The sequence below is a fragment of the Zeus faber genome (assembly GCF_960531495.2).
Source record: "Zeus faber genome assembly, chromosome: 14".
NCBI classification, from domain to species: Eukaryota; Metazoa; Chordata; class Actinopteri; order Zeiformes; family Zeidae; genus Zeus; species Zeus faber.
In genome coordinates this window covers 15600285-15626799 of record NC_137200.1, presented here as the reverse complement: position 1 = coordinate 15626799, position 26515 = coordinate 15600285, and the positions used below count along the sequence as shown (strand labels likewise).

Genomic DNA, 26515 nt, shown 5'->3' with positions numbered 1-26515 from the left:
ATTTATTGGCATTCTGTGGGTTAGTACAAATATTATGGCATTACATGTTAAACTTTATTTCAAATCATTCATATAATCTAATTTAACCACATTATTAATTCTTAAAAGTTTGAAAAACATTGAAAAATATAGAACTTTGTGAAGCCTGAAACATTTTATTCTATCTATTTATTTCATTAAAAGTACTTAACTATGCATAGCAGAGGCAATAAAATAATGGTTTTACTTAAATTCAAGTTATTCAAAATATAAACCTTCAATTAGTTACATTTAGTGCAGAAAACCACGAATCTCAAAAACACATTTCTGCTTCATAATCCCGACTTAGTTTTAGCTAAATCCAAAACTCAAAACATAAGAAAAAAAAAAATGAAATAACTTCATGAGAATATCAAGGGAAGATCTCATGAGGAAAATCTCACGAGAATACAGGACAACTTCCTAAAATGTCAAGCGAATGAGTGAAACGAGGACGATTTGCAAAGTCCATTAAATAACATTTTCTTGCATTGGCTGCATATTTACACTCAAAGGATCTGACCACTTTGAACTTAGCAGGAGACGTGCTTTTTGGTAGATCACCAGCCAACATACAAGGTGTTTACCCAACCATTTATTTGAAAGAGAGGGGCACAGCGGTTGTCATCAAAATTGCCATGTGGATTTCTTTCTTTCAAACGAGTACAACTTGCGTGTGACCCGTCGCACGCCGTCTGAAACGGTTTTGCTTCAAAGGCGCGTTTTCATTTTGTACTTGCTGATGGTGAATAAGAGATATTGGGACGATACGTATGTGGCTCGCATAGCCGACATGCTGCTTGTTTTTCACGTCTCGTAAACCAAAAAATGGAGATAATAAATGGAGTCGGTGTGAATCCAGTTAAAAACACAGCAGTGAATTGAGAAATAAATTTGGCAATAAAACCTATTGTATGTTTCTAAAATACCACGTTGATTTTGAAACTCTATCGAAGTCAAACTGCTGTGAGTGCCTGCACGGAAAACAGATTGTGTGTGTGTGTGTGTGTGTGTGTGTGTTTTGTCCCCCATCGGTTGCATTGATCCCCCGATGGGAGGATGGAGCATGGAGCCGTGCGTCCAATTTGGAGAAAAGGAACCTCCCTCCGTACTACCTGAGGCGGGACTTCAAAACAGGGGTGAACTTAAAGAAATCCAAACAATTCCATTACCATTCTCACTACCTTTCTTTTGTCCCCCTCTGAGGTTTTGCGGATTTTGCCGGTTTGCATCATTTTAACTGTTGAAAGACCTCAACAGTGAGACGCAGACATGCTCAAACGCCAAATAAACTTTGTCCTGAGGTAAGTTAGTGAAGTTTCTCGGTTCCAACTTCACAGAGTCACGATTTTAATCCCAAAACGCCCGCGGGGACGTTTTTTCTAAACCTTCTGGGAAACGTTTGCGAGCGTCGACATGGGCGCCCCCGCCCGCCGGGGGATGGCGGCCGCCCTCAGGCGTCGTAGGGCAGGGTGCCGTGGCCGGGGTACTGGGCTCGGTACCGCGCCTCCATCTCCTCCAGCCACGCCATGTTCCACTCCCACGCCGGCGCCGGCTCCGACTCCGACCCCGCGGAGGGGTCGAAGGGAGGGAGCAGCACGCTCAGCGGGGAGGCCGGCGGAGAGAAGTCTGGAAAGACCCAAACGGGGGAGAAGTCAAAGCTCGTGGTGCTGATGATCAGAATGAAGTAAGTCCACCAGGTGCATTTACTGTAGATATACAAGGCATTCGTCACGGTGAAGATAGGTGCATTTGTACACATGATTAGCATATATATATTTTTAAGTGTAACAGTCTGGAATAAAAAAAAAATAAAAAAAACGTCAAATACTGTACGCACACAAATAGCCGAAAAATACAGAAGTAGTCAAATATATATAAAAATAAATGAAGGTGATTCTATTATTTAGAGAGAGGCTAATTATTAGGGCTTTTTCAAGCAGCCACCAGAAAAAACATGTTTAATTCACGGAGAGAAGCGTTTAGCCAATGGGGAGGAGGATGGGGGTGGACTCGATTTGTGCAATCTGTATTATTTAATCCGTGTGAAATATGGACGATTCCTTCACTTACTTTTCAAAGAACTTGTCAACATATTGTCGCTAGAGAGGTATCATTCTAATTACCTTAAAAGAAAAAGACAGTGGTGGAACGGGTAATTATTTTCACTCCGCATGGAATGACATCAGACCTTTGTTTAATAACCAAATAACTTATTTGAATGGACTACACCTTGGAGGTTCAAAATAGCAAAAAGTGATCTCATAGTGCCCCATAACACTATGTCACATGAGTTTCCAAACTCTGGTTATGGGGTTGTGAATAGTTCTGAAAGGTCTTTTTTTTTTTTTTTTTTTTCGGTTCTCGGCGACTCACTCAAGAGTCGTTTCAATTTCCTGACCCTTCGTCCATTTGATTCCGTCGGTGTAACGCCCGGTGAGCGAGGGAGGACTTCCTGAACGATGCACGAGTCGAAAGAGGACCGCGATGAAAAACGAGGAAGCCCTCTTTTGCCGGAGTGACTTCCGGCTCCCGAGTCACCGAAAAGACTCCGTTGTGAGCCGGGCGTCACCAGTCGTGAACCCAGCCTCGGAATCGCAATCATGAGTATTTGCACAATCATGGAAACGGGAGATGTCTCTCAGGGGGAGCCTCCCGCTCGGGGCCTGGTTCTACTGTACCGCTGGGTTCACACCAAATCCGAAAACGCATCCCAAAGTCGGATTTGCCCCTCGCGCCGGATCCAAACTGGTCGCATGCGTTTGAACGCTTCCCCGTGCGCGCAGCTTCTCACGTGTGGAATCCGACTTTCCCATTGCAATGAATGGACTTCCGCTTTGTTTCTGTCGTTTGTCGGATTCGGTGTGAAGCCATGTTAAGACGTTTACTCCAGTTGCTAGCACCCGTGACGTGTTTAATTTTTGATACATGCCTCATTTTATTTCAAAAGGGACACTTAAAAAGTCATTTTCATTTCAGTTCCAGCATAAAAACATATTTGATTCATTTTGCTGTGGTTCCGGCTATTTTCATTTAGCTTTTCTCTCCGGCTCACAAACCCCACCAACCCCCCCAAAAAAAAAACATCCTCTATCCATGCCCGGGGTTTTAATGAGCAGTCCATCCAGTAAAAGACAGGCCACGTTCCCTATGTAAAACTGAAATGCGCTGTAGTATCTCTGAAACAAGCCGGGGAACAGCCGCAGCCCCTCAAAAAAGAAGGGGGATTGGTGGTGATGGATGAGGTGACATTGTGGAAGGGATGGCTGGATGTCTGGACGTTCAATTTGCTGAGAGGTGCTAAGTAATTGCCTGGTGCCACCTCAGATATAGTGTTGACGGGTTCGCCTGGTCCTACGCACGCACGCACGCACACACACACACACACACACACACACACACACACACACACACACACACACACTATTTTTAACTGTCATGTCACGTTTCCTGTAGACATCATTAAAAAGCGGATTTATTAAAAACGACACAGGTGAAGGGCTGTGATGTCGTTTTTCTCTTCCTCAATATTCGTTCTTATGGAGCTCCGTTTAGTCGCGCGGTCTGAGCATGCGTTTTTTGATTGACACTTTTGCCCCGAAATGCATTTTTAATTATTATTAACCAGCGGCGTCTGCGGATGAAAGTGGAACATTTTAAGTGCTTGGGTGAAGTAAATCTCGTTTCTCGTTTGATTGAGATTCACTCCCCCCACCATTTCCTAGGAGTCAGAAGTCAAGCGATTAATGCGAGTGACAGAGTTATGGAACTGTTGTTTATGGGTTCAGAACATTATCGAATTTAGATTTGGTTTTACTGACTGCCTTTAAATTTATTGACTGCTGGCAAGCCTACACACCCACACACACACACACACACACACACACACACACACACACACCCACCCACACACACACACACACACACACACACACACACACACACACACACACACACACACACACACACACACACACACACACACAGCATGTTATGTTCCAAAAGTGACACTAATAGCCTTTTTGATTGGATCAGATGATTCCATTGAAAATATTAAATTTCATTTCAAGACTATTTAATGACTTCTAAGGTCTAATATTTGTAAAACTGATTTTAAGATGTTTTTTATCTAAGACTTTTTTAAGGACCTACCAACGCCCTGTTCTATAAACGGTTTCGCTTTATTTTCAAAAGTAACAGTGATTTCGATTTGCAGTCACAGTGTTCATGCCGGATTCCATTTTCACGTTAGCTCTGAAAATGAAATGTGCAACTCTGTTTTACAATTCATTTTAGTTTGGCAAACATGCAACGCATGCATTGTCCCAATATTCCACCACAGCTCCTCAGTGCCTCGGAGGCCCAGTGCAGGCTGATGGCCCCTCCTAGTGGACACATTTAGTCACGACAGGTTAAGTTTCTCAGTATTGCAATTGTATTTTATTTGGTGCTGAAAAAGCCACTTTTCCACTTTACCTGAAGTGTTAACTGTCTCGAATTTCACATAAAAGTACAATGAGTCATTTGGTTTGTTTGTTTAATATGACATGTGTATTTATTGTAAGTCGCTTTGGATAAAAGCGTCTTCTAAATGACATAATGTAATAATGTATGTATCCTCTGAGAGGCTCAACAAGCTGGAATAACTGTTATTTTATAGTTATGTCAGGACTACTTTAAAATAGGGTTGTATTAAGAAATATCAAAGCATGTGTTATTATTTATCAAACGCTGACGGAAACTATGGGGCAGAAGACCCCTATCAGACGCCGTGGTCATTTTGTGCAGCCATGCAGAATTTTAACCTCGTCCGCTACAACACTTAAACCTAAAGCCACAATTAAAATGAATTTTCCTGTAAAACATAACATTTTGTATTTCTACAATAAGTGGGTTAATGTGCAGCCATACAGACATTATCGGCAAAATAACCAATTAAAATTCAGGGCAATACAAGTCTCCGTCACCCTGTCTGGGTTTATTTTGCTGATAATGACTGGCCGCCTGCACATTATCCTGCATGTTTGTAGTATTACCTTCTGAAACAAGACGTTATCGCTAATGTATCAAGGGCAGCAGGGTTTACAAGTAATCCAAAGTTTTGTTGTGTCCCGGACAGTGACCCGTGGCCTCTTACCCGAGCAGGAGGTTCCGCTGGACCCGGCCGCCGCCAACGTCAGGAAGCGGGCGAAGTTGGGGTCGCCGACGGAGGAGCCGTCCACCGAGCTGATGAGGCTGGTGCGGGCGCTGGCCATGCTGCCCTCCGTCACCGAGCTCCACGTGCTCCAGAGCGAGCCCTCCCATTCACTGTAGCAGGAGGACGGCGTGCTCCGCAGCCACGAGCGTCGCAGGCCGGCAGGCCGAGCCTCTGGACGAGCCTCCGGCCGCTGGTGGACGCCCTGCGGGTCCGAGGGCAGGGGGCTGCAGAGGTAGCCCAGGGTGGGCGTGAGGGAGCGGGCCGGATGAAGGGGCGGCTTTGGGAGGTTGCTGGTTGGAGGGAAGAGAAGATTTAACTTAATTTAACTTCATTTTCATTTCCCCAAAGTTTACCTTTGTCTGATACACCGATCCGCCATGCTGTGTGGTTTTATGTTAGATATCAATTCAAATTAATGTTTGGTTTATGTTAAGTTGAATTATGTTTCTTCTGATTTCAGAACGGAGATCGGGCGCCTGGTTATCGCAGCTTGATGCCTTACTTTAGTCTTTATTTTGTTCTGGTTAGTTTAAGGGAGCCACTGAGTCCAACATGCTGGGCATACAACACAGAGTATTTGTACACTATTGCATCTAGGACAGAGTTAGTCTGCAAGTGGAGTTGAAGTTCTCAACCTGCAAGCAGGTCGAGGCATATTATGTCGTGGCATCACCAAGCAGCGGAAAGAACCCCAAAGCCACTCCTGAGTCTGGTAGCCGCATAGACACCCCGCCCTGCCACCCCCTGGCCTCCAGAGAAGCCGGAAGCCCGTGGAGCAACCAGTCCCAGGGAGCACGAGACCCCGCGGCCCTGAGGCACACACATACAACCCGCCCCCATGTGCAGGGACAAGACGCAGCCGCAGGCGCAGAACCCGGGCCGCCGGCGCCAGGCACGCACCTCAGGCCCGGAGCCGGGTCCCGTGCCGACAGGCCGGCAACCCCCGAACCGCCCGCCCCGCAGGCTAACCGGTGGGAGCCCCAGAATCCACCCGCGCAAGAGCAAGGCCTGCCCCACCGCAGGAAACCGGACGGCCCACCCGGCCATGAGCCCCGAGCGCCCATCCACATGGCTGAGTGTGCCCAGCGCAGGGCACCCGGATGTTACCTGAATCACTTGCACCCCACCTGCCCCCGCAGACCCTGGTCTGGTGGAGCGCTGTTCAGAGTAGGATTTGTGTGCGAGTGTATGTGTTCTAGGCTAATATGAGTGTAATTAAAATTTTGGGACAGACGAGAAGCACGTTTCCGAGACGGACGAGAAGCACAGTCTGTTTTTTGATGTAAGCTATTGCATTTTACTCGGTTTCCTTATTGAGCTAAACAAAAAAAATCACTGTGCGTAACAGGGACACTTTCTCAGGAAACCTACCACGGGCCTGCCAATGACGAAATGCGCGGTAGTCCCAGTGCATACCCTGCTTATGTGTCTTTTTCTAGATCTCCAGCCCTGTAACTGTCTTGTGTTGTTTTGGTTTTGATTGAGACTTACCTCTATTTTGTAAAGTGAACTATGTTTTGCTATATCTGGACTTTGGGTCGACTCTTACCGACATTACCTGTGATTCTCTGCCTTGGAGTTGAGCTCCAGGTACTGCGTGACGTCCTGTGAGGTCAGCGCTGCGCCCTGGTCATCGTCCAGAGAAGGGTGGTAGGACGCAGTGGAGTGGTGGCTGTAGGACGACTGACCCACGGTGGGGTTGCTGTCGGGGGGTCCGGGGTACTGGTGGCAGCCCGTGGCAGCGCACACCGACTGCAGAGACCCCATGTCCACGTCCACCGTCAGCTTAGTGGAGCGGCTGGAGCTGAGGAACGATGCAGATAGTGACACTGTAAAAGAATGTTGTTTCATTCAAGAACACCTATCTAAACACATGTGTGGATTGTTTGATGAAATAATGATTGTGATTTAAAAATAAAAACCTTCCAAACTAGTATACACTGAGGATGCTAGAGCAATAGCTGTTAGAAGTGGAAATTGTAAAATATTAAGACGCAAGTAATTTTATTATTAAGTACTTATTTGGTTCAGATAGACATTGAGTATCATGTTGTCATAATCATTTTTGAAAATTAATTTCTTAAATAGGTTTCAAATAAAGCTAAAATAAACTCCCATTACACTTTTGCTTGAGCCACAGTTGTTTTTGTTTCTTAAATAAAGAGGATGATAGGAAACGTTCCAATATACATGAACCTAAACAATAAAATAAACCGAACAATAAGCAGAAAAATAAACCTAATAATTAATAATGAAAAAATATATATATACACAATAAATATAATGATCAATGAACCAATAAATATAACCCAGAAACCTAAAAATCAACAAAAAATACAATAGAATAAACATAAGAGTGACAAGAATAATTCAACAATATACAATAAATCTAAAATAAACAATGAAATACCTGAAAATGATAGTACAAATAAGCAATCAACAATACAACAAAACAATCCCCAATACAAAATACCTAATGATAACTAAACACCAACAGGAATAAAAATAACCTAAAAAATGCACAATAAACAATCCAATGTGAGTGTGTGTGTGTGTGTGTGTTTTACCCTTCATCAGAGGTGAGGCTGTGTGTGTCCGTGGTATCCTCTATGGGCGGAGGTGGTGGTGGTGGGGGCAGCATGTCTACCAGGTGGAGAGAGGCAGAGTAGTGCAGGACCCGGGGGGAGGCTGGAAGTCTGACACTGTCTGGATGCACGCCTGTGAAAACACGTGCATTACCAGGTTTAGCCAAACTTAACGGCAAAACACCGAACCATCCTGATACATACCACCTTAACTTGCGCCTACCACCTTAACTTATACTTAAATTTAATTAAACATACTACCTTAACTTATACAGTATACCACCTTAACTTACACATACCAACTTAATTTGTATGTACTGCCTTCTTACACACACCACTTTAAATACATATACCACGTTACACATATTACCTTCACGTACACATACCACCGCAACTTGCATGTACCGCCTTCTTACACAAACCACTTTATATTATACACCGCCCTAACTTACCCATACCACCTTACACATATTACCTTAACTTTACCCTTCCCACCTCAACTTGCATGTACTACCTTCTTACACACATAACTTGGAATGATACACCCACCTTAACTTACATATTCCATCTTAAATTACATGTACCCCCTTAACTTACACATACCACCTTACCTTACTGATACCACCTTCAATTATACATACCACCATAACTCAGACATAAGTTAACCATGTACACGTACATTTTTTTTGTCTGTACTTTTTCCCCAATAATTGGGGAATAATTGGACATAGCATCCGATCCCCCTGGTTAATCTTCCGGCAGCTGTGCCTTCTGTTCTGTTCCGGTGGCACGATTAAAGCTGGAATGTGTTGAGTGTGTGTCGGTGTCATACCAGGCGGCCGTGCTGCTCGATGGCTGAACCTCTGGTTGTTGCGGTTGCTGGCGGGCAACAAGGGAACACTTTTCACGGAGTGTAACTCTTGAAGCGGGAGAGGAGAAAAAAATGTCAAATATAAGACAATAATAATTTGGCTGTGGACCCCCCGTGCAATTCGTCCAGGGCCACTGGCGGGAGCCCATTTTGGGAGCCCCTGCATTAGGCCACCTCAGTCATATTTAAAAGGTGGATCTCTTGGAATATTTATCAAATAGAGCAAGTTCCGTTTTTATCTGTTCACTCTCCTCCTACAGCTAAATTCTACAATGAACAACGCGGTCTCAACTAATGATTTCTTTTTGGCTGTCATTTCACTGAAATACACATTTCCCTCCAGCCTCAACCGGTGTCGCCATGAAGTCACTGTCCATTTCTGATACAAGTTGGTGTGGTTTCCCCCTCATAAAAAATCAAAGTCAAGAACATTGCATTAATTAATGAGGTGGCCAAAGTACTTTGTCGTTCATCGTATAAATTATAGATTATTATTTCATTACGCCATTGGGATCATTTTTGTCTTGAATTTTCTCAACCTCCAAGGTGTTATTTTGCAAGCAAGGAGAGAAGTCGGAGGTGGAGCTGCAGTCCACCGCCGCTCACCATGCTTGTTGTGATTCTTCTCCCATGACTCCCTCAACACCCCCATTTTGGGCCGCGGGGGCACCGCCTGTTTCCACGGCAACGCCTCCCCGGCGGCAGAGGCGGCGGTCGGCCTGGAGACGGGGTGGGCCGCGATGCAAATGGTCTCGACGCCTTGCAGCTGAGGGGGCCCGTGGGGCATCTTGGGGCGGCGTCCGGGGCTGTTGAAGGTCTTGAGGCTGTTGCCCACCAGGTCCACATAGAAGGTGCCGTAGACCCCACAGCTGTCCGGCACAACGGGGACGGCCGAGTCCAGGAAGCTGGGGTCCTTCTTGGCCATGATGGGAAGACCTAGCGAAGAAAATAAAACAATTGGAGAAAATGACGCGTTCCTCCGAGCGCACCGAACCTCGAGCATTTCACAACGTGATTGGAGAGATGAGCCCGAGAAGCTAAGAGATGCAGATCCGGCTGCTGGGCGAGGACTCACTGGAACCCTTCACTGCTGGATTCCCCTGACTCTGAGCCCACAGGCCCTGGTAGAATTCGTTGCAATGCATGGGTCTCCACGCTCCGGAGATCCACGGGGAGTCAGGCGCTGCCATCCTGGGAAAATAATCAGCCATCAGTCACTTTTAGGGGAATCTCCTCCAGAGCTTGCCGCCAGTTCACAGCGGGGCCGAAACGATGAATCAAATTCAAATCCACATCGCAGTTTTGACCGAACGCAGTTTTCAAATTGCCAAGCCTGCGATGAAAAATAAGAAGTCTTTTATTTAACGTTACACAATCTCACAAATAGGGCTGTCCAGGTGCAGCTCTTCCTTCAGGTGAGATAGGCGGTCGCCTTGCGCGCCATCCCGAGGGGGGGGGGGAGGCACGGAGAGGGATGCGCTCAGGGCACATTTTGCCCACCTGGTTCCCTCTCCGACAGGACCAATGATGCGTGTGCCAGCGATGCGTGCTAGGGAATTTGTATTTATTTTACGAAACAAGTGCATATGGGACGAAACCATGCGTGATGGGGACACCTGCTCTAAGCCCACCCCGGCCTATAGCGATACCTTTGACCCTCCACCTTGCCCCCCAGTGAGACCCGGTGCTACGGCCCCGGCCACGGGGTGCTGTGCGCGGTGTGTGATGATGGCAGAGCTCGGAACAACTGTAGGACGGAGCCTCTTCCAGAATAATGCATTGTTGTTTCGTTTTTTTGTTTTTTACCTTTGCATTTTTTATTTTGTGAGCATAAAGCTTGAGCTCAGTGTTTGTGGACGTATGCGCGCAACATTTTTATTGAAAAATAATCCATTTCTGCTGAAACACTGCATATTTTTTCAAATGTTAATTTTCAGATTTGAACAATTACAAGGCTTGAATTTAAATCAATGAGTCAACATTCGACTGTGATTGAAGGTATTTCTTTTTACAATTCAATAGTTAAATAAAGATATGTTTTTCATATCAATTCATGGATCAATTAATCTTATCTCATAACAAGTAGGCCTGGCCTACAGGAAAGAGCAGTTTATATGTTGATTGTATACATGTTTGTGTTGGTCATACTGTAGAATGATTTATTGCTTGTGTTAAGTGAACAATACAGAAGGAAATGAAGAAAGAAAAAACTTTTATTTGAAATCGCATACTAAATCGCAATCGCAGTATCGGTTTAAAAAAAAAAAACCCACTTCGATTATTTTCCCAAATCGTTGAGCCCTAGTTCACAGGCAATTAAAAATATGAAATTCAGACCATATTTCAGATCAAATAATGACCTACGGTCATTTGTGACTTACATTGTAAATACAAACTTTCCATAAGACATAAGCTCCACTTCATTCATAATCGATTACATTTGTTTCGACATTGTTGGCTGGTTGTCTCACCTGTGTTTAATGATGAGATCTTCTCCGGCTAGTCTGTGCAAACCTAACATCGCAATAAGTATGGTTAGTGGCTTCCAAACGATTAAAACAAAAGCTATTGATACATTGCTGTGACCGTGTATTTTCACACCTTTGGCCTTTCTGTGACTCAGAAGGCCGGTCCTGGTGTGGCGCCGGTAGAGGCAGATGCCCGCCACCGTCAGGACACACCACAAGAGGGCGCAAGCGCTGCTGATCAACAGCGGGTCCCTGAGGACGGCAAGGACCCGGGACGGACCCTGACCGGGACCATCCGAGTGGGGCGGCTCGTGTTTCTCAGAATCTGCGTGGTGAGGGAGAAGAGGGTGCAAAATAGAGAGGAAAATAAGAGGTGGTTGTTAATAATAATAATAATAATAATAATAATAATTAGATTAGATTCAACTAATTGTCATTGCAGAGAGTACAAATACTGAGGCAATGAAATGCATTTCTCTGCATTTTACCCTTCCTAGTATCGACGTATCTAGGAGCAGTGGGCTGCCATATAGCAGAATGCCTTGCTCAAGGACACATAAGCACGCTACCAGGAGGAGCCGGGGATCGAACCGGCAATCTTCCAATTACTAGACGACCTGCTCTACCTCCTGAGCCTGAACTTTTGTTTCTACAGAAAGGTGCACAGGATCTCCTTGTACTGTAGAAGGTGTGATCTCTTCCTGTCGAGATCGGTCACAACCATGATTCCATCTCAATCCAAGCGACATCTTTCAGGTGATGATGAGTTGATGTAATTTATTTCAAACCTCTTTTCTCATTTTATTTTTCTAAAACACGGGGAGGGCTTCGCCATTTACAGCAGCAGCCCCAGCCGCCCCTGTATGTCACTATAATTTATTGATATAATTGGCGATTGATTCCATGAGAAATCATAACGAAAGCGTCCTGAGCTTTCTCTTGACAAGATTGGAAGAGCGTGTTCTCTTTGAATAGTAAAGTGTGAGACCTGCGATCCTGAGAACTACATACTGTAATGACCTTCTACGTACATATGGCCTCTAGTATATTGGACGTACTATAATAATGTCAATTGTCAATTTGGAAAAGTTGAGACATATTGGCGACACAGCAGTCAGATAGCTGACACGAGGTTGGAGTATCATAAAGGAGACGCAGCAGTTTTACTCATTCAGTTTTGCTGAGGCGGCGTCCCTTAAGCTGGCCGCTCGCCAGCGAGTTTTACAAACCCAGAGGAGGAAAGTAACTAGTTCAAACCCCCCCCGCTCCAGTACTCCCAGTACGCTTTCACCTTCATGATACATTATTGTGTGTAACTCCAATTCAGTACCTTTTTTGTCACAAAGAAGTGCCATTTACAATTTTTATGAGAGTAAACAGTTAAAACATCTGCTTTGTAAGTAGATATGTTTAAACAACTCAGTATAGACTGTAAACAAACTGAAGACTGAATATATCAATGAATGAATTCCAGAGCCAATCACTGTGTTTTGCAAAGTGGTTATAGTCACTGTAACTCACTTAATTACTTTAGTAGTTTTTTGTTTTTTTTTACTAAATCAATGACATACTTTTACACAAGTTCTTTTCCTCTTCGTTGCTTATACTTGTTCTCAAGTGAATGATCTCTGCAGTGAAAGTGTGTGCTCAAGCAAGGATTTCCAGTTCCCTTCTCACCTCTGTGTACCGGCCTGTCTTGAAAAACAGAATGAGCTCTAATACTCCAATATCCTCCCGGATCCCAGGTTAAATGTCCATGGCTGATGGAAACCACGGCTACTCACCTATGGAAAATCCCAGGGGTTCGCTCTGCTTCCCTAACCCCGCTCCGTTGACAGCGGCCACGGCGACGGAGTAGCGCTTCCCCGCTGCGAGGGTGGAGATGTCCAGGCTGTGTCGGCCGCTGTCCACCGTCCAGTTGTGAGACTGGCCGTCTTTCGTCTCCACACACCACACCTGGACAGAACGTTCAGCATGCATATAGGACTATAAGGAGATTCGACCGGCGACACACCTTTTTAATGTGTGTTCAGACACCTTGCTTTCATAGCCAGCATTAACCTTTTCACCAATTTGTGCTACAGTAGCTCTTCTGTGGGATCGGACCAGACGGGCTACACTTCGCCCCCCCCCCAACTATTCAATAAGCCTTGTGTGCCCATGACCCTGTCGCCGGTTGTCTTTTCTTGGACCACTTTTGGTCGGTACTAACCACTGCATACTGGATACACCCCACAAGACCTTCCGTTTTAGAGATGCTCCGATGCAGTCGTCTAGCCATCAAATTTGGCCCCTGTCAAAGTGGCTCAGATCCTTACGCTTGTCCATTTTTCCTGCTTCCAGCACATCAACTTCAACAACTGACTGTTCACTTGCTGCCTTATATATCCCACCCCTTGACAGGTCCCATTGGAACGAGATGATGAGCAATTCACTTCACCTCTCAGTGGTTTTAATGTTGTGGCTGATCAGTGTATATAATATATACTGTATACAGGTACTCCTTACTTAGCGGTCGAGTTCCGTTCCCAGAACCAGGTTGTTAAGCGAATTGGTCGATAAGCGAGGACCCGTGTTATTTCACGGTAAGGGGGCGTGACGATTGCGAACGCTAGTGTAGAGAATACTGACAGACTGAAGGAACAAGACTGAGACATTGATGCGCGATGAGATGCTTGATGCCGCGCAAGCCACGGTATTGTACGCAGAGCACAACACCGACTGGTTGGAGAGCTGGTCCTAAGTCCAAACGATCGTTAAACAGATAGGTCTTTAAGTGAGGAGTACCTGTATATGTGTGTGTGTGTGTGTGTGTGTGTGTATAAATACACATTTGTATTTAATATTTTAAAACTTCGTTTTTAATTTATTAATCGTTTTTATAATAACACCCCAATACTTTAGACCTACTCATGGATGGCTGGGTACGTTAAAATTATTACAATGTCTAAAGTAATAACTTGGACATTGCACACATTGCAATCATTTAGTGACAAATGTAATGATTTGCAGCAAGACAAATTGCTTATATATGAAAATGTACTTGGCTGATCCTGTGAGGCGGTGTACCTGGTAGCCCTGCAAGATCCCGTTGTGGGCGTCGAACGGCGGAGGCTCCCAGCTCAGGTGCACGGTGTTGTTGTTCTCAGGTTGCACCGTTACGCCGACGGCCAGTGGGGAGGAACTAGGAGCTGTGGAAAGACGGAGGAATTCAGTAAAGGAGAAAAGCCGCAGTTTTATGGGATGCAGCCCCTGGAGTACAAGCTGGAAGAATGAAAACCAAACAATGAGAATCGCCTCACTTATCTCGGGGACCCTCAGGTGCCTGGTGTTGCTCTCCCTCCCGTACAAGCTGCTGCCGTAGGGCCGAACCTTGAACTCGTACTTGTAGCCTCTCTTTAGGGGGCCAACTGATGTCTGGAAGTTGGGCAGCGGCACCCTCTTAGCAGTCCACTCAGAGATGGCTGGCAGGAGGGAGCGGTACAGGACCTCAAAACCGTCCAAGTAGTGGGGCTGGGCTGGCAGCGACTGGAGCTGGGCAGAGGGAAACCCACGAGTAAGTTCTCGTGCTTCTGAGAGGAATTGCACGCTCTCATCCACAGTTATTGCTTCTTCCCATGGGTTTCTTTCAAATGTTGTGTTCCAGTTTGTTTAGTCGTTTTAAGGCTCTCAGTGGCAGAGTTTCTCGGAACAAAAACTGAAAGGCAGCCAATCACCTTTGACCCATCATTTGCATGAACCCAGTTTTGGACACTGCCTGGATTGAGTGTCAACTTCGTAAGGCTGAGGGAACAATGCAAGATTTTCCCAATAGTACTGTACATCGCAATGAAAAATTGAGGGCGCTCACTTTACAACCGACATCTCTGTTCTTCATATGAGTAGCACAAATCGAAAGGTGGAGAACAGATGGACTACAGCTTGTGACACCGCCACAAGTGTGAGTGGGTTATGCAGATGTTTATGGCTGAAGTAATAACCTCTTGCAAGCCAGTGATTCTCAAAAGGTGGGGTCAGTTGCACTTAGCTAGCGGGTCGGTGAAGAGATTTTAGGGAAAAAAAACAAAACAACTTAAATAAAAAATGTTTTATGCAATATGAATGCATATAATCATCTCCTTCTAGACAAACGAATCCCACCGCGTGCATCTCTTTGCAAGCGTGCGGCCGCATGTCTCTATAATATACTTCTCTTGATTTGTGTTTGAGATTTTTTTTGTCCCTAAAATGTAACTTGCTCATTGAATTAATGTTAATTCAATTGAAATGTGTTTTTATATTCTGTTATTTGAAATGGTGCAATACAAATATTTCCTATACATTTCCATGGAATGTTTTTCCACACGTAGCAGAGTGAGAAATAGGCCTAATACAAAGGGATTCCCCTGAGGGAGTCCTTGGTTTATTTTCATGTAAGGGGTCCTTGGATGACAGAAGTTTGAGAACCCCTGTGCTAAGCTGATTGTTACATGCAAATAGCCAATTCCCTTTCTGAAATGGTTGCTAATTCGAGGCCGAGTAAAAGTTGCATGTCTGTTCCCCCAGCTTTAGTAGGTGATGGGAGGACTCTCCTGGCAGAAAGACAATTGAGGTCGGCCGTAAGAGAAGGACGTGGAGCACCCATCGACAGGATACGTTCAGCCGCACGGAAAAGTGATAAGACCTGGAAACAAAACGGTGAATTGCTTGTCCTTGACGAAATGTGTTTACAAATTTACGAGACTATGCAATGATACACAATTGCCGAAATTGGTAAGATATGGGACCCGGAAGTGCCAAAGCAGCATTCCAATACCTTCCACTGGACTTGGGAAACATTGGATGCAGAGGCCGTGACGGTGATGTTGTCCAGAGCCACGCGCAGGGTGGACAGCTCCTTGTGGAGGTCAATCTGTTTAGTGTTGGCAGCGTCTGGAAACACAAGAGACAAAAAAGTCACACCTTTCAATTTGTCCCCTCAGTTTTCATTCATTTTCATTTGGATGGGAGTTTCCTCATCATTGTTTTAACTTGAGACATTGTGGTGCAAAATTAATTTGAGAGAGACGCACATTGTTACCGGGTTTGGTTTTGGATGAGGGCAGTTTTGACATGGCTTATCAAAACTTGTAATATTTCAATAGCCAGGAAATATAGGCGGGCTTGGTAGCTCCACTCAGTGGCTTTCATACGAAATGTTGGAATCTTTCTTTCGCTTTTAACGTTAGGCGTTTTCGGACCAAACAGTTCTGAGAGGAACTGCCGACTGGGAAGCTCCCCCGAGAACGACGTACCTTGGAGGGCTTTTTTTTCTGTTTGCATTCGCACTGCCAACAGGAACGCTGGAGTGGCGTCAGCCGGCCGGCAGTTGGTATAGCAACGTCACTTCTGCGCGACATACAACCACAACGGGATGGAGGACACCGGGTTGCAGATGTGTTTGTTGAGTGTCGCGGGCTTGATTTTAACTGGGTGGGCCAATATTTGTCCGTGTTTCTTAAGGCTACCGTTACGAGTTGTTTACTGAAAACGCTTTACATGGGTTTTGAAATACAGTGGTTGCCGGTGCTGCATTGGCTCATGTCATCGCCGTACACTTACATCACTCAAGGTTTCTCTTGCGCTGGGAGAGTACCTGACCTGAAGTAGGAGCCAGAAAAGCCCCTCAAAACAGCGCTTGATGGACTACGATCGTTCCCAGTTCCTGCAGTGCGCAGGAACTGAAAAGATCTATGAAAGATCCGAAAACGCCGATGATCAGCACCAATGGACGAATTCATAAAAGGATTGCAGGTTACGGGGAGACCCCGTTGGGAGACCCAGTTGGGGGTCTCCCCGTGCGCCTGATTGCAAAATCCCCGTTGTGTGTTACGCGTGCCCCGAGCGCAACCCTCCTTCCAGCCCGGACCATTTCCATTATTTTCAAAAAACAATTTTAACAGATATGCTTATTGATCGCCCAGCAGAGCGGATCGAGGCAGCGTTGCCTTTTTCCCTTTTTGTCATTAATCACTTTGCTACATGCCCACTAATAGCACCATGAATTGCGCATCGGCTTTAGAATTAAACCAACTGGACGGTATATTTTCTCTAAAAAGCTTTTGTATATAAGAAAGATGTGTTTGCCGTACTTCCCACAGGATTTGGGAAACGTCTTTTTTTCTGTTGCTCAGCGCTACATCACATGTTCCGTTGCTCTGATTGGCTGTAGGTTTATCAAATGCCCTGATTGGTTGCAGGACAACGCAACACTCTGAGTCTCGCGTGTCAAGCTTTAAACACATAGACTCACCTTCCACCAGCAGCTGGGCGCTGGCAGTGACCACACCTATGTCATTGACAGCCGTGCACGTGTACTGTCCTGCATCCTGGACCGTCACATAGTGGATCTGGAGGCTCTGGTCGGGACTCACAAGATACCTATGAACACAGATTGGGGGAGCCATTTTGTCTTCCAATTCCAAGATGGGTAGTATATGTGAATGTTCTGGCACCCGAAAGCCCTTCGTGGATGGTACTTGCTTCTAACTACGCATCTGCAAGGATGCAATTAAGCACAAGGCCAGCGGGTACAGTGTATGAGGACGTGACGGGCAGGTCACAGGCACGTCAGCAGCAGACTCTGAACAAACGACAATGGCGGAAAGTTTTTTCTGCTGCAATCTCATCATGAACCATATAGTCACCTCCTCAAGTGTCACCATGTTTATTCATGTTGCCAGTTGAGGCCAAAAATTGATTAAGTTGCTGGAGAACTCTCTCGATGATTTTACTAATGAAGAGTCGATTTCGTATCGGCCTGTAGTTGTTAATGACAGACGCATCTGGGCTCCGCTTTTTAAGAAGGGGTTTAATAACTGTCGTTTTCAAGGCTTTTGGAAAGTTGCCTGATCGGAGAGAGCTGTTAACTTTGCAGTTTGTCTATTGCCAGGCAAGTCCAAAACATTCTTAAATAAACTGGTAGGTAAAGCGTGGAGGCAGCAGCTGGGTGGCTTAAGTTGTGTCACCCTTTCCTCAAGGGTTTCGGAGTCTGAGACATTTAATCGTGTCACCGTTGCTACATCACTTTTATATAGACATGGTGACCCAACATTTTTGTTTGAAGCAAAAGTATTGATGGCTTGTCTAATGGCTTCAATTTTATCAGTAAAAAAGGAGGCAAACTCATTGCATTCATGGGTGGAAAGGAGTTCAGGGGTTTTTTGTGTTGGGGAATTGTTTCCCCTATCAACAGTTTGCGCATTATTAATGTTACTGTTAATGATATTGGAGAAAAAAAAGTTTCTCTCGCACTTTTCAAGTCTAAATTGTAAGCACAGAGGCTCTAATCACAATCAGAAGCAGAATCAGAATCGTCTCTATTGCCAAGTTTACACGAACAAGGAACTTGTCTTTGTGTTTAGTGCATACATGAAACATAAATGTAAAACAATAAGTAAGATATCAGTGAAATACATAAGAATATGTAAAATAAGGCTTTTTTTTTTTTTTTTACGAAGCCGTACAGTTGTGCAGGAATGTGCAAATGTTCAGTATAAAGTGTGCAACAGTGTGTGCAATGTGCATATGTGCTTTATAGATGCCATGGTGAACATGAAGTTGTTTTCCACCAATTGCGTTCAGCCTTCCGGCATTCTCTAAAATCTACAACATTCACAATTTTGGAATTAAAATGATCTACTCGATCATCGGCAGAAACTTGAAGGTGAAAGGTGGTAACATGGAGATGACGTTTTTAAAGAGTGCACTATAATTCTCATTGATATGCCGTTTTTTTCAACAGTATTTGATTCGATCTGTATGTCAGGAATAAAGCATCTATCGAAAGAAGACACAGAAATGGTCCGACAGAGAAGGATTAATCACAGAAAGGTTATTTCTAGAAGTCCAAGGTATGCCCCCGGCTATGAGAAGGCCCTTTCACGCGGTGAGACAGTTCAAATGTGTCCCTTATAGCAAAGAGTTATTTTGCTAGCCTTGTTATTCTAATCATTCATATGGATATTAACGTCACCGGTTATAACTAGACAGTCAAAGCCAGTGGAAATGCTAGACAACAGTTCTGTAAAGTCATCCAAAAAGTTTGCTGAGAATTTCGGTGGCCTGTAAATGATTAGGAGCAGAACTCTGGGGGAACATTTCAGTACAGCACAAAGGTATTCCAAGGATGGGAAATCACCAAATGACATCTGTTCGCCCCGAAGTACAGGTACTCCTCGCTTAACGACCGAGTTCCGTTCCTCCGACCAGGTGGTTAAGCGGATCGGTCGATAAGCGAGGCGCCGCCCCCTTACTGAAATATCAGTTTTTGGAGATTATCAACGCCAGCGAGGCTAGTGTAGTGAATACTGACCGGCTGCGGGAACGACACTGGGACTGACAAAGGGTGACGCGAGGTGAGACCCTCGACGCTGAGATGCCGCACCGCCGTTTTCCGCCACCAAAGTTCTCGCACAGCGTACAGTACACACCGGTCAGAGAGCTGGTCGTAAGTCCGAACGGTCGTTAAACAGGTCGTTAAGTGAGGGGTACCCGCACATTTTGAAATAAAACAGCGGCCCCTCCACCTCTTTTTCCAGATCTACAAACATCCATAAAGTCAAAATTAGGAGGAGCTGTCCCAATCAGAATGGTGGCACGGTTACTGTGTTCTAACCATGTCTCAGTTAAAAAACATAAAATCAAGTTCAGAAGTAGTCATCAGATCATTAACTAAAAATGATTTGTTGGCCAGAGATCTAACATTAAGAGGACAAATCTTGCTGGTGCTATTGACAATGATAGGCTCCAAGTCCGATCAGGGGGATAGTTGTTAAATTTGGCAGGTTAGCAGTGTGATAAGATTTCACTTTGTTGACTCTATTACTAGTCACAACAGGAATGGAGACGGTGCCAGGCACTGGCGTAGGCAACCTTGGGTCCAGCTGGTGATGCAAGACTTCCTGACTAACACATCTACGGACGCTGGACCCATGACGATCTCAGTAGTAATCAGTTAGTTCACGTTCACATTGCATGTTAAATTTCTTCAATAGCGGGGAATTTTCCTTAAACAAAGAAAGAATCATCAGCGCATGGATGTATCTTCTCATAAGTCTTCTCACTTCATCCCATCAAACTTTTACCGCCATGTGTACGTACCTGCCGTTGGGCAGCGGGCCCTGCTCTCGACTCCAGACCACGGCGGGCGGAGGGTCTCCTTCAGCCTGGCAGTGGAAATGGGCCGACTCCCCTGTTCTCACCGCCATGTCCTCGGGCTTCAGCCGCAGCACGGGCTTGGCTGCAAGGGCGGGACAACGCGTTGCGCTTGGTTTTAACAGCGTTTGTGGTGCTGTTTTGGAAGAATGTACTGATTGTGTTGTTGGCTTGGTTGACATGGTGGCAGTTTAAAGGGATACTCTAGTTTTAGAGGAAATTCGCTCTTTGTCTACCTTACCAAAGATAGACAATTTTGGTATATTTTGGCATAGAATAGTCTGAAAACATTCTGTGCAATGCGAAGGAACCGTGGGACACTGTCTTCCAAAATAAGTGTGAACCCTCCAAGGTCGGGCGGTTCAGGGATACTTCCTCCTTTTTGAAGCCAGTTGACAAAAGCCAGTCCACAACACAGCTCCCCCAAAGGTTCCGGGTTTTCGTCTGTGATTGCTGTGACTGATTGAAGTTCTCCTAAGCAGGGCCGTTTCTTGACATTATGCAGACTTTGTGGTTGCATAGGGCCCCCAAAGCCACCAGGGGGCCCCCAAGCTGCCATTTTAGTCTTTTTTTATTTAGAAAATAAAATCACTGGTCGGCCAAACACCCTCTTATTCTGTGCAATGGCCTTATTTATTTGATTTGTTTGGGGGGAAAGGGATATTTCGATATGTAGTTTATATAGTTTTATATGCATTCATCAGTTGTAATGTTTGCCTTGATTTTGATTCCTTAACAAATTTGTTCCTAACTTTTAAAATAAACATTTTAAGGAAATGCAGCATCCGTCTCATTTATGCGCATTTGATTTAAGATTTATAATGCAGATTTGGTAAATCCAATATGTTTTCAGGAGTTTCTTGATGTAGGGGAGCCCTAACCCTAAAACGTTTCATTGGGAATTGGGAACATTTTTCACCTTCATTTTTCTCAATTTCATTGGGAAATTGGAAACACTGGGGTCAGTGTTTCCAATTTATTATCATTTTAAATTGCTGAGATGTTTGATTTGAAAAAGAAAATAAAATGTTTTCCCCAGATCGAGTCTCTTTTCCTTTTAAAGTGCACCACATTGATTCATTTAAATGTTAAATGAATGTCCCCGGACCACTTTGGAGGGTTTTGAATCCCCCCCACCATAGTTTCTCAAGATAGGGGCCCCCAAAAAGCTAGAAACAGCCCTGCTCCGAAGCCTCTCTCATGCACCCAAACTTTTCTGGATCTGTGATATTTTCATTGTTTTGATTATGTACTGTTCCTTTATCAGTATTGTAGACACAACTCAGCTTCAAAGGGTTTACCTGTAGTGCGGTGGGAAACGGCATAATCTCACAGCGTGCCCATAACACGGACGCAACCATAGTAGAATATCAAAACACAGTTTTCGCTTTTTTAAAATCTGTTGCAGCGTTGTGGTGAACACTGTTAAATAGGATTTTGGGAGTGTTGTCTCACCGAGCACAGAGAGTCTGGCCGCTCTGCTCTCTCTCACGCCCGCAGTGTTGGTGGCCACGCAGACGTACACCCCAGAGTATTTCTTCTCAGAAGGGCCGATGATAAGCTTCCCACTCAGCTCCTAAATGCACAGGGGGCCAGAATTAGAGGGTGGATAAGAAAACACACACACACACACACACACACACACACACACACACACACACACACACACACACACACACACACACACACACACACACACACAGTTCTTTTTCAATTTATTTTTCAGTTTACAGAATTCATTTCCAAAAGATATTTTGGGAAAATGCCATATGACATAAAAATAAATAATGTGCAGCTGCACAGAAAATAAATCCCAAAATGACATCCAGACTAAAATAGTGCATAAAACACAACTTCAATTATAAATTTAAATAGAACGATGACACTAAAATAAAAACTAGAAATAATAATAAACGAAATAAATAACTAAATAAAAAGGTTGGGGGTCTTACAGTGTAGTGAGTGTCCTTGCTGTTGATGAGGAGGCCGTCCTTCCTCCACGTGACGTTGGGTTCGGGGTGTCCCAGCGGGGGTCTGCAGTTCAGGACGGCCTCCTCCCCCTCGGCCACCTCCACGTCGCTGGGCTGCACGGTGAACTCCTCACGCAGCACTGGAGCGCAGAGACCGAGCCGGTGTTTGATACGGGTACCGATACTATTGAATAATACCTTTTTATTTCCACAAATTCTGATTCCAGGGCTTCCTAAGTATGTTTTGCAATTTCACTAGTCACGATTGATTTAGTACCAGAACTGTACTTATTAATTTGCACGAGTGCCCTTAGTATGAGTACTAGTGTTGTATCTTACTAATAACATTTTTCTGTTCCACCAGTAACAATGTATTTTCTACTACACAAAACAATTTAAAATGTTACAGGTAAAAATTAAAATGTTACTAATAACAATGAGAAAAGGCACTAGTCATTATTATTATTAATAATAATAATAATAATAATAATAATAATAATAATAAGAAGAAGAAGAAGAAGAAGAAGAAGAAGAAGAAGAAGAAGAAGAAGAAGAAGAAGAAGAAGAAGAAGAAGAAGAAGAAGAAGAAGAAGAAGAAGAAGAAGAACTGGGATTTATATAGTGCCTTTCACAAACTCAAGGACACGTTACAATGGAAAAAACAAAGAACAAAATAGGGTAGATAAATGATAATAAATATATTTTTATTATATAAAAATATATAATAAATAATAATAACGTTTTTAAAAAAGGCAGGGGCAGTAGGCCTCATTGAACAGGTAGCGCGTATTTCATGAATAAATACTAGGGTTCGATTTTTAGAAACTAGTAACATTGCAATAGATACTTGTGACAATTGGAGTAGTAACTAGTATCCAATAAATAAGTTGTAACTAGTAACTCTTGGAATAGCAACTAACTTAACTAAAACAGAAGTACTAAAAAGTGACATCCCATGGATTAAAAGTTAAAATGGCTTGCCATAGACGTACAACCAGCAAAGCTCAGAGATTTCCTTTAAGTCCCAGCTGAAAACGCTCTTTAACTGAGGTGACACGTCACATGGACGGTTGCTCAGATGCCGTCCTCTGCTCTGGTCGTACCTGCGATGTACAATGACGCGTTGCGACTGGTGGCCTTCCCCGCGCTGTTCGTGGCCACGCAAGTGTAGACCCCCTCGTGCGTCTGACCCCGCCTGCCGCCCCCAACGCTGAGGAAGAACAGGCTGCCATCCGACAGGACCATGAGCTGGGATTGGTCGTCCCTACTGAACGTCTCCAGGCGCTGGCCGTTTCGCAGCCACTCGATGGCGGGCTCCGGATTGCCCTCCGCCCGGCAGGTCAGCGTGGCCGGGAAGCCCACCTTCACTACCACGTCGGAGGGCTGGTAGAGGATGCGGGGCGGCACCTCCTCCGCACGGACCCTAGAACCTGAGGGCAAGGAGAGAAGAAAAAAAAACGCTGCATCGATCGAAGTCACAGAGCCGTTCGGAATCAAACTTCCTGGGGGTCGCAATAAACTCGAGTGTACTGGAGATGTGTTGGAGTCAAAACCTGGATGGGTGGATATCAAAGTAATAGACTACAAGGATGAACCCTGCGCCCCAAAAACAAATCCACAAATCTGAATCCTTTCAACTCCAGATTTCACTCATTTCAGGAATGGTCAATGGCAGCGGTCGTTTTTGATGGGGCTGAATTTGGACTACCGCTGTTGTGACACAGAGCTCGACTCTAACGGTTGGCCAGATTTGCAGTCAACACGTGTAGCATCACGCGCCATAATTGTGTTTAGAGATCTATATAATCGATCCATCTATTCTGAAATATGAAAGGCTGACGAAAAATCATTCCGTCAGCCTTGGCGATAAGGAAGTTGACAAGGCTCTAACTCTAACCAAAACCCCAAAGGCTGATCAGCCTTTGGGGTTTGGGTCGGAGTTCTCCACCATGGTGGGTGGGGCACTCAGCGGCCAGAGAGCAGACCTCGGTTCTTCTTCGTGGTTGTTCCAACCTCCCAACAAACGCCAACAAAGACGCAACAACCTGAAGTCCCGTGACAAGGCTAAGGCAAACAATGTGTATTTGCAGCCAGCATCGGAATGCCATTGTTTCAGTTTCCCCATGGTACTCGCTGGATGACCACACTCAAGGAAACGTGTGTGTGTGTGTGTGTGTGTGTGTGTGTGTGTGTGTGTGTGTGTGTGTGTGTGTGTGTGTGTGTGTGTGTGTGTGCGCGCGTGCGTGCGTGTGGGGTCAGCTTTCTTTACAAGGGGAGGAAGCTTGAGTGAGCCCCGAGAGGGTCATCCACAACAAAGGCGAAACAGAAAAACTCTGTCACAACCACATCCGCAGCAGAACAAAAGACCCTGGTCAAGAAAGTAGCTCTAAAAGGGTCATCTGGCAAAGAGAGATCTTTTTACTTATATTATCACTGGGAGTTGACTTAATTTGCTTCCCTGTTTCTTTTGTTTTCTGTGACCTTGTTGTTTCTGTGAAGCGTCAGTTTTCGAGATTAAAATACGCCGTTGATTTGCATTCCTTATGATGGCCAAAGGCATTCTCGACGGTCACATTAAGGAGGCCGGTGCTTTTAAACCTTGAGATATTTCAAAAGTACATATACAAATAATGGGAGAGTGATGGTCCAATCGTTTGGTTTTTTTTTATGATTCAACTTCTCAAGATGTTATTTTGTGGGCCTGTCAATTTAACTGTTTACAGAATTCATTGCCATTTGGGGAAAACAGCAGATGAGGTAAAAAAAAAAAAAAAAAAAAAAAAGAATAATAATAATGATGAATAAATAAAACTCTCCACCCTTGCACACACAGGTCCCAACAGTTTAGGTCATGCATCACTGTTAATTCAGACAAAACAATAATGCTATCGCTACATGATGAATTGACAATGTCTCGATTGAGAAAACCACTGAAAAGGGTTAAACGGTGAAATGTAATATATTTTGTATATATATATATATATATATATATATATATATATATATATATATATATATATATATATATATATATATAAAACTTATAAACAAGAACAAAAGCTCAACATTTTCATACACAGGCTGTGAACTTAACACCTGCTGACTTATCACAGTGTATCTGTGGTGTTCTGGCTCACTGTTTCATAGAGTTGAGCATTTGGGTTTGGAACATCATTTAAACTTGAACAATTAACGATCTGGAGTTGGGATCTCAATTCCACAATGAAATGTCCCAAATCTTGATTTGGTACACAGGCCAATCAACAGTGTTTGCGTATACAATATGCTGCATATATATATATATATTTAGATTCTACTGTAACACTGTTATCTGTAAACAGTCAGGCATGTAGGGAATCCTTAATTATACGTCATCATTATTACACACAATATACAATATTAATTGCAGATAAGGAGTGCTAATGAAGGTACATATGGAGTCAATAAATAAGGATCATACCCCTAAACACATTTAAATGGAACAGAATCACACACATTTGTGTGTTGAAATTGCGTTGAAAATAAACATGGAAAATAGGTTATTATACAAGTTTTTATTGATAGAGACACGGAATAGGCGTCATAAATATAAGAAATAATAATAATAATAATAAATAATAATAATAACAATTACAATAATTATAATATTATATTTGAATTTATGATTATATAAAAGTAAGCCATTTATAAATTGGGTGACGGTGGATTGTACCCCAGCCGTGTGTATGCGGCAATAATCATACTTATAAATCCATATATCATGTTTTAACTCTAAACCCGAAAAGTTCCGGAAGAACCAGCGAAGGACACTTACCAACCAGGCTCCCCAGCAGCCCAGAGCACAACACCAGTGTGATTAGGTCCCTTCTTCCAGCCATTCTACATACATCCCCCATAATTATCCAGAGAGAACGCGGCGACACGCCACCCCACCGCGCACGGGGCTGGACGCTCCTCCTGGACGGGAGCTCTGCGGACCTCGGGCCAAGTTATTTCCGAGCGGACCCGAAGTATCCTGCGTCTGCTTCGGACAGGAGCGGAGAGCCGCTCGGGGGATGCTGAGCCCGGCGCCAGCGTGTGAAGTCAGTTTGGTATTGGGCACCGCGTGAGAACTTGTGTGTGTGTGTGTGTGTGTGTGTGTGTGTGTGTGTGTGTGTGTGTGTGTGCGTGTGGACACTCAGTCCAAAACTGATCAAACCAAAGTGTATAATTCATGTATGCACGTGTATGTA

At 44.4% G+C, this 26515-nt stretch overlaps 1 protein-coding gene across 2 annotated transcripts; it reads right to left on the bottom strand.

Moving 5' to 3' along the window:
* On the bottom strand, positions 1-26296 carry robo4 (roundabout, axon guidance receptor, homolog 4). Of its 2 annotated transcripts, none has more exons than XM_080013387.1 (19): positions 26098-26296; positions 23387-23713; positions 22266-22423; positions 21769-21889; positions 20260-20398; positions 17411-17538; positions 15935-16050; positions 14442-14673; positions 14209-14330; positions 12924-13095; positions 11273-11464; positions 11143-11185; positions 9747-9862; positions 9278-9607; positions 8633-8719; positions 7783-7933; positions 6774-7019; positions 5156-5505; positions 1-1647 (listed from the first exon to the last, which is right to left on the bottom strand). In XM_080013387.1, the coding sequence occupies exons 1-19, from the start codon at positions 26177-26179 to the stop codon at positions 1472-1474; spliced, it is 3288 nt and encodes a 1095-aa protein (XP_079869513.1). In that variant the 5' UTR covers positions 26180-26296; the 3' UTR covers positions 1-1471. The 2 variants fall into 2 exon arrangements, with proteins under 2 accessions (XP_079869513.1, XP_079869512.1); XM_080013386.1 differs by lacking the exon at positions 1-1647 and adding an exon at positions 3057-3372.
* Positions 26297-26515: the final 219 nt, after the last annotated feature.

What these genes read in the sequence shown, in the direction of transcription:
- robo4 (XM_080013386.1), bottom strand. Translation starts at nt 26,179, where the DNA reads ATGGGGGATGTATGTAGAATGGCTGGAAGAAGGGACCTAATCACACTG. An exon ending in GGATCTTGCAGGGCTACCAG is followed by an intron (nt 13,096 to 14,208) that starts GTACACCGCCTC and finishes CGTTCTGTCCAG; the next exon opens with GTGTGGTGTGTGGAGACGAA. An exon ending in TCGAGCAGCACGGCCGCCTG is followed by an intron (nt 7,934 to 8,632) that starts GTATGACACCGA and finishes GTGTTTTCACAG; the next exon opens with GCGTGCATCCAGACAGTGTC.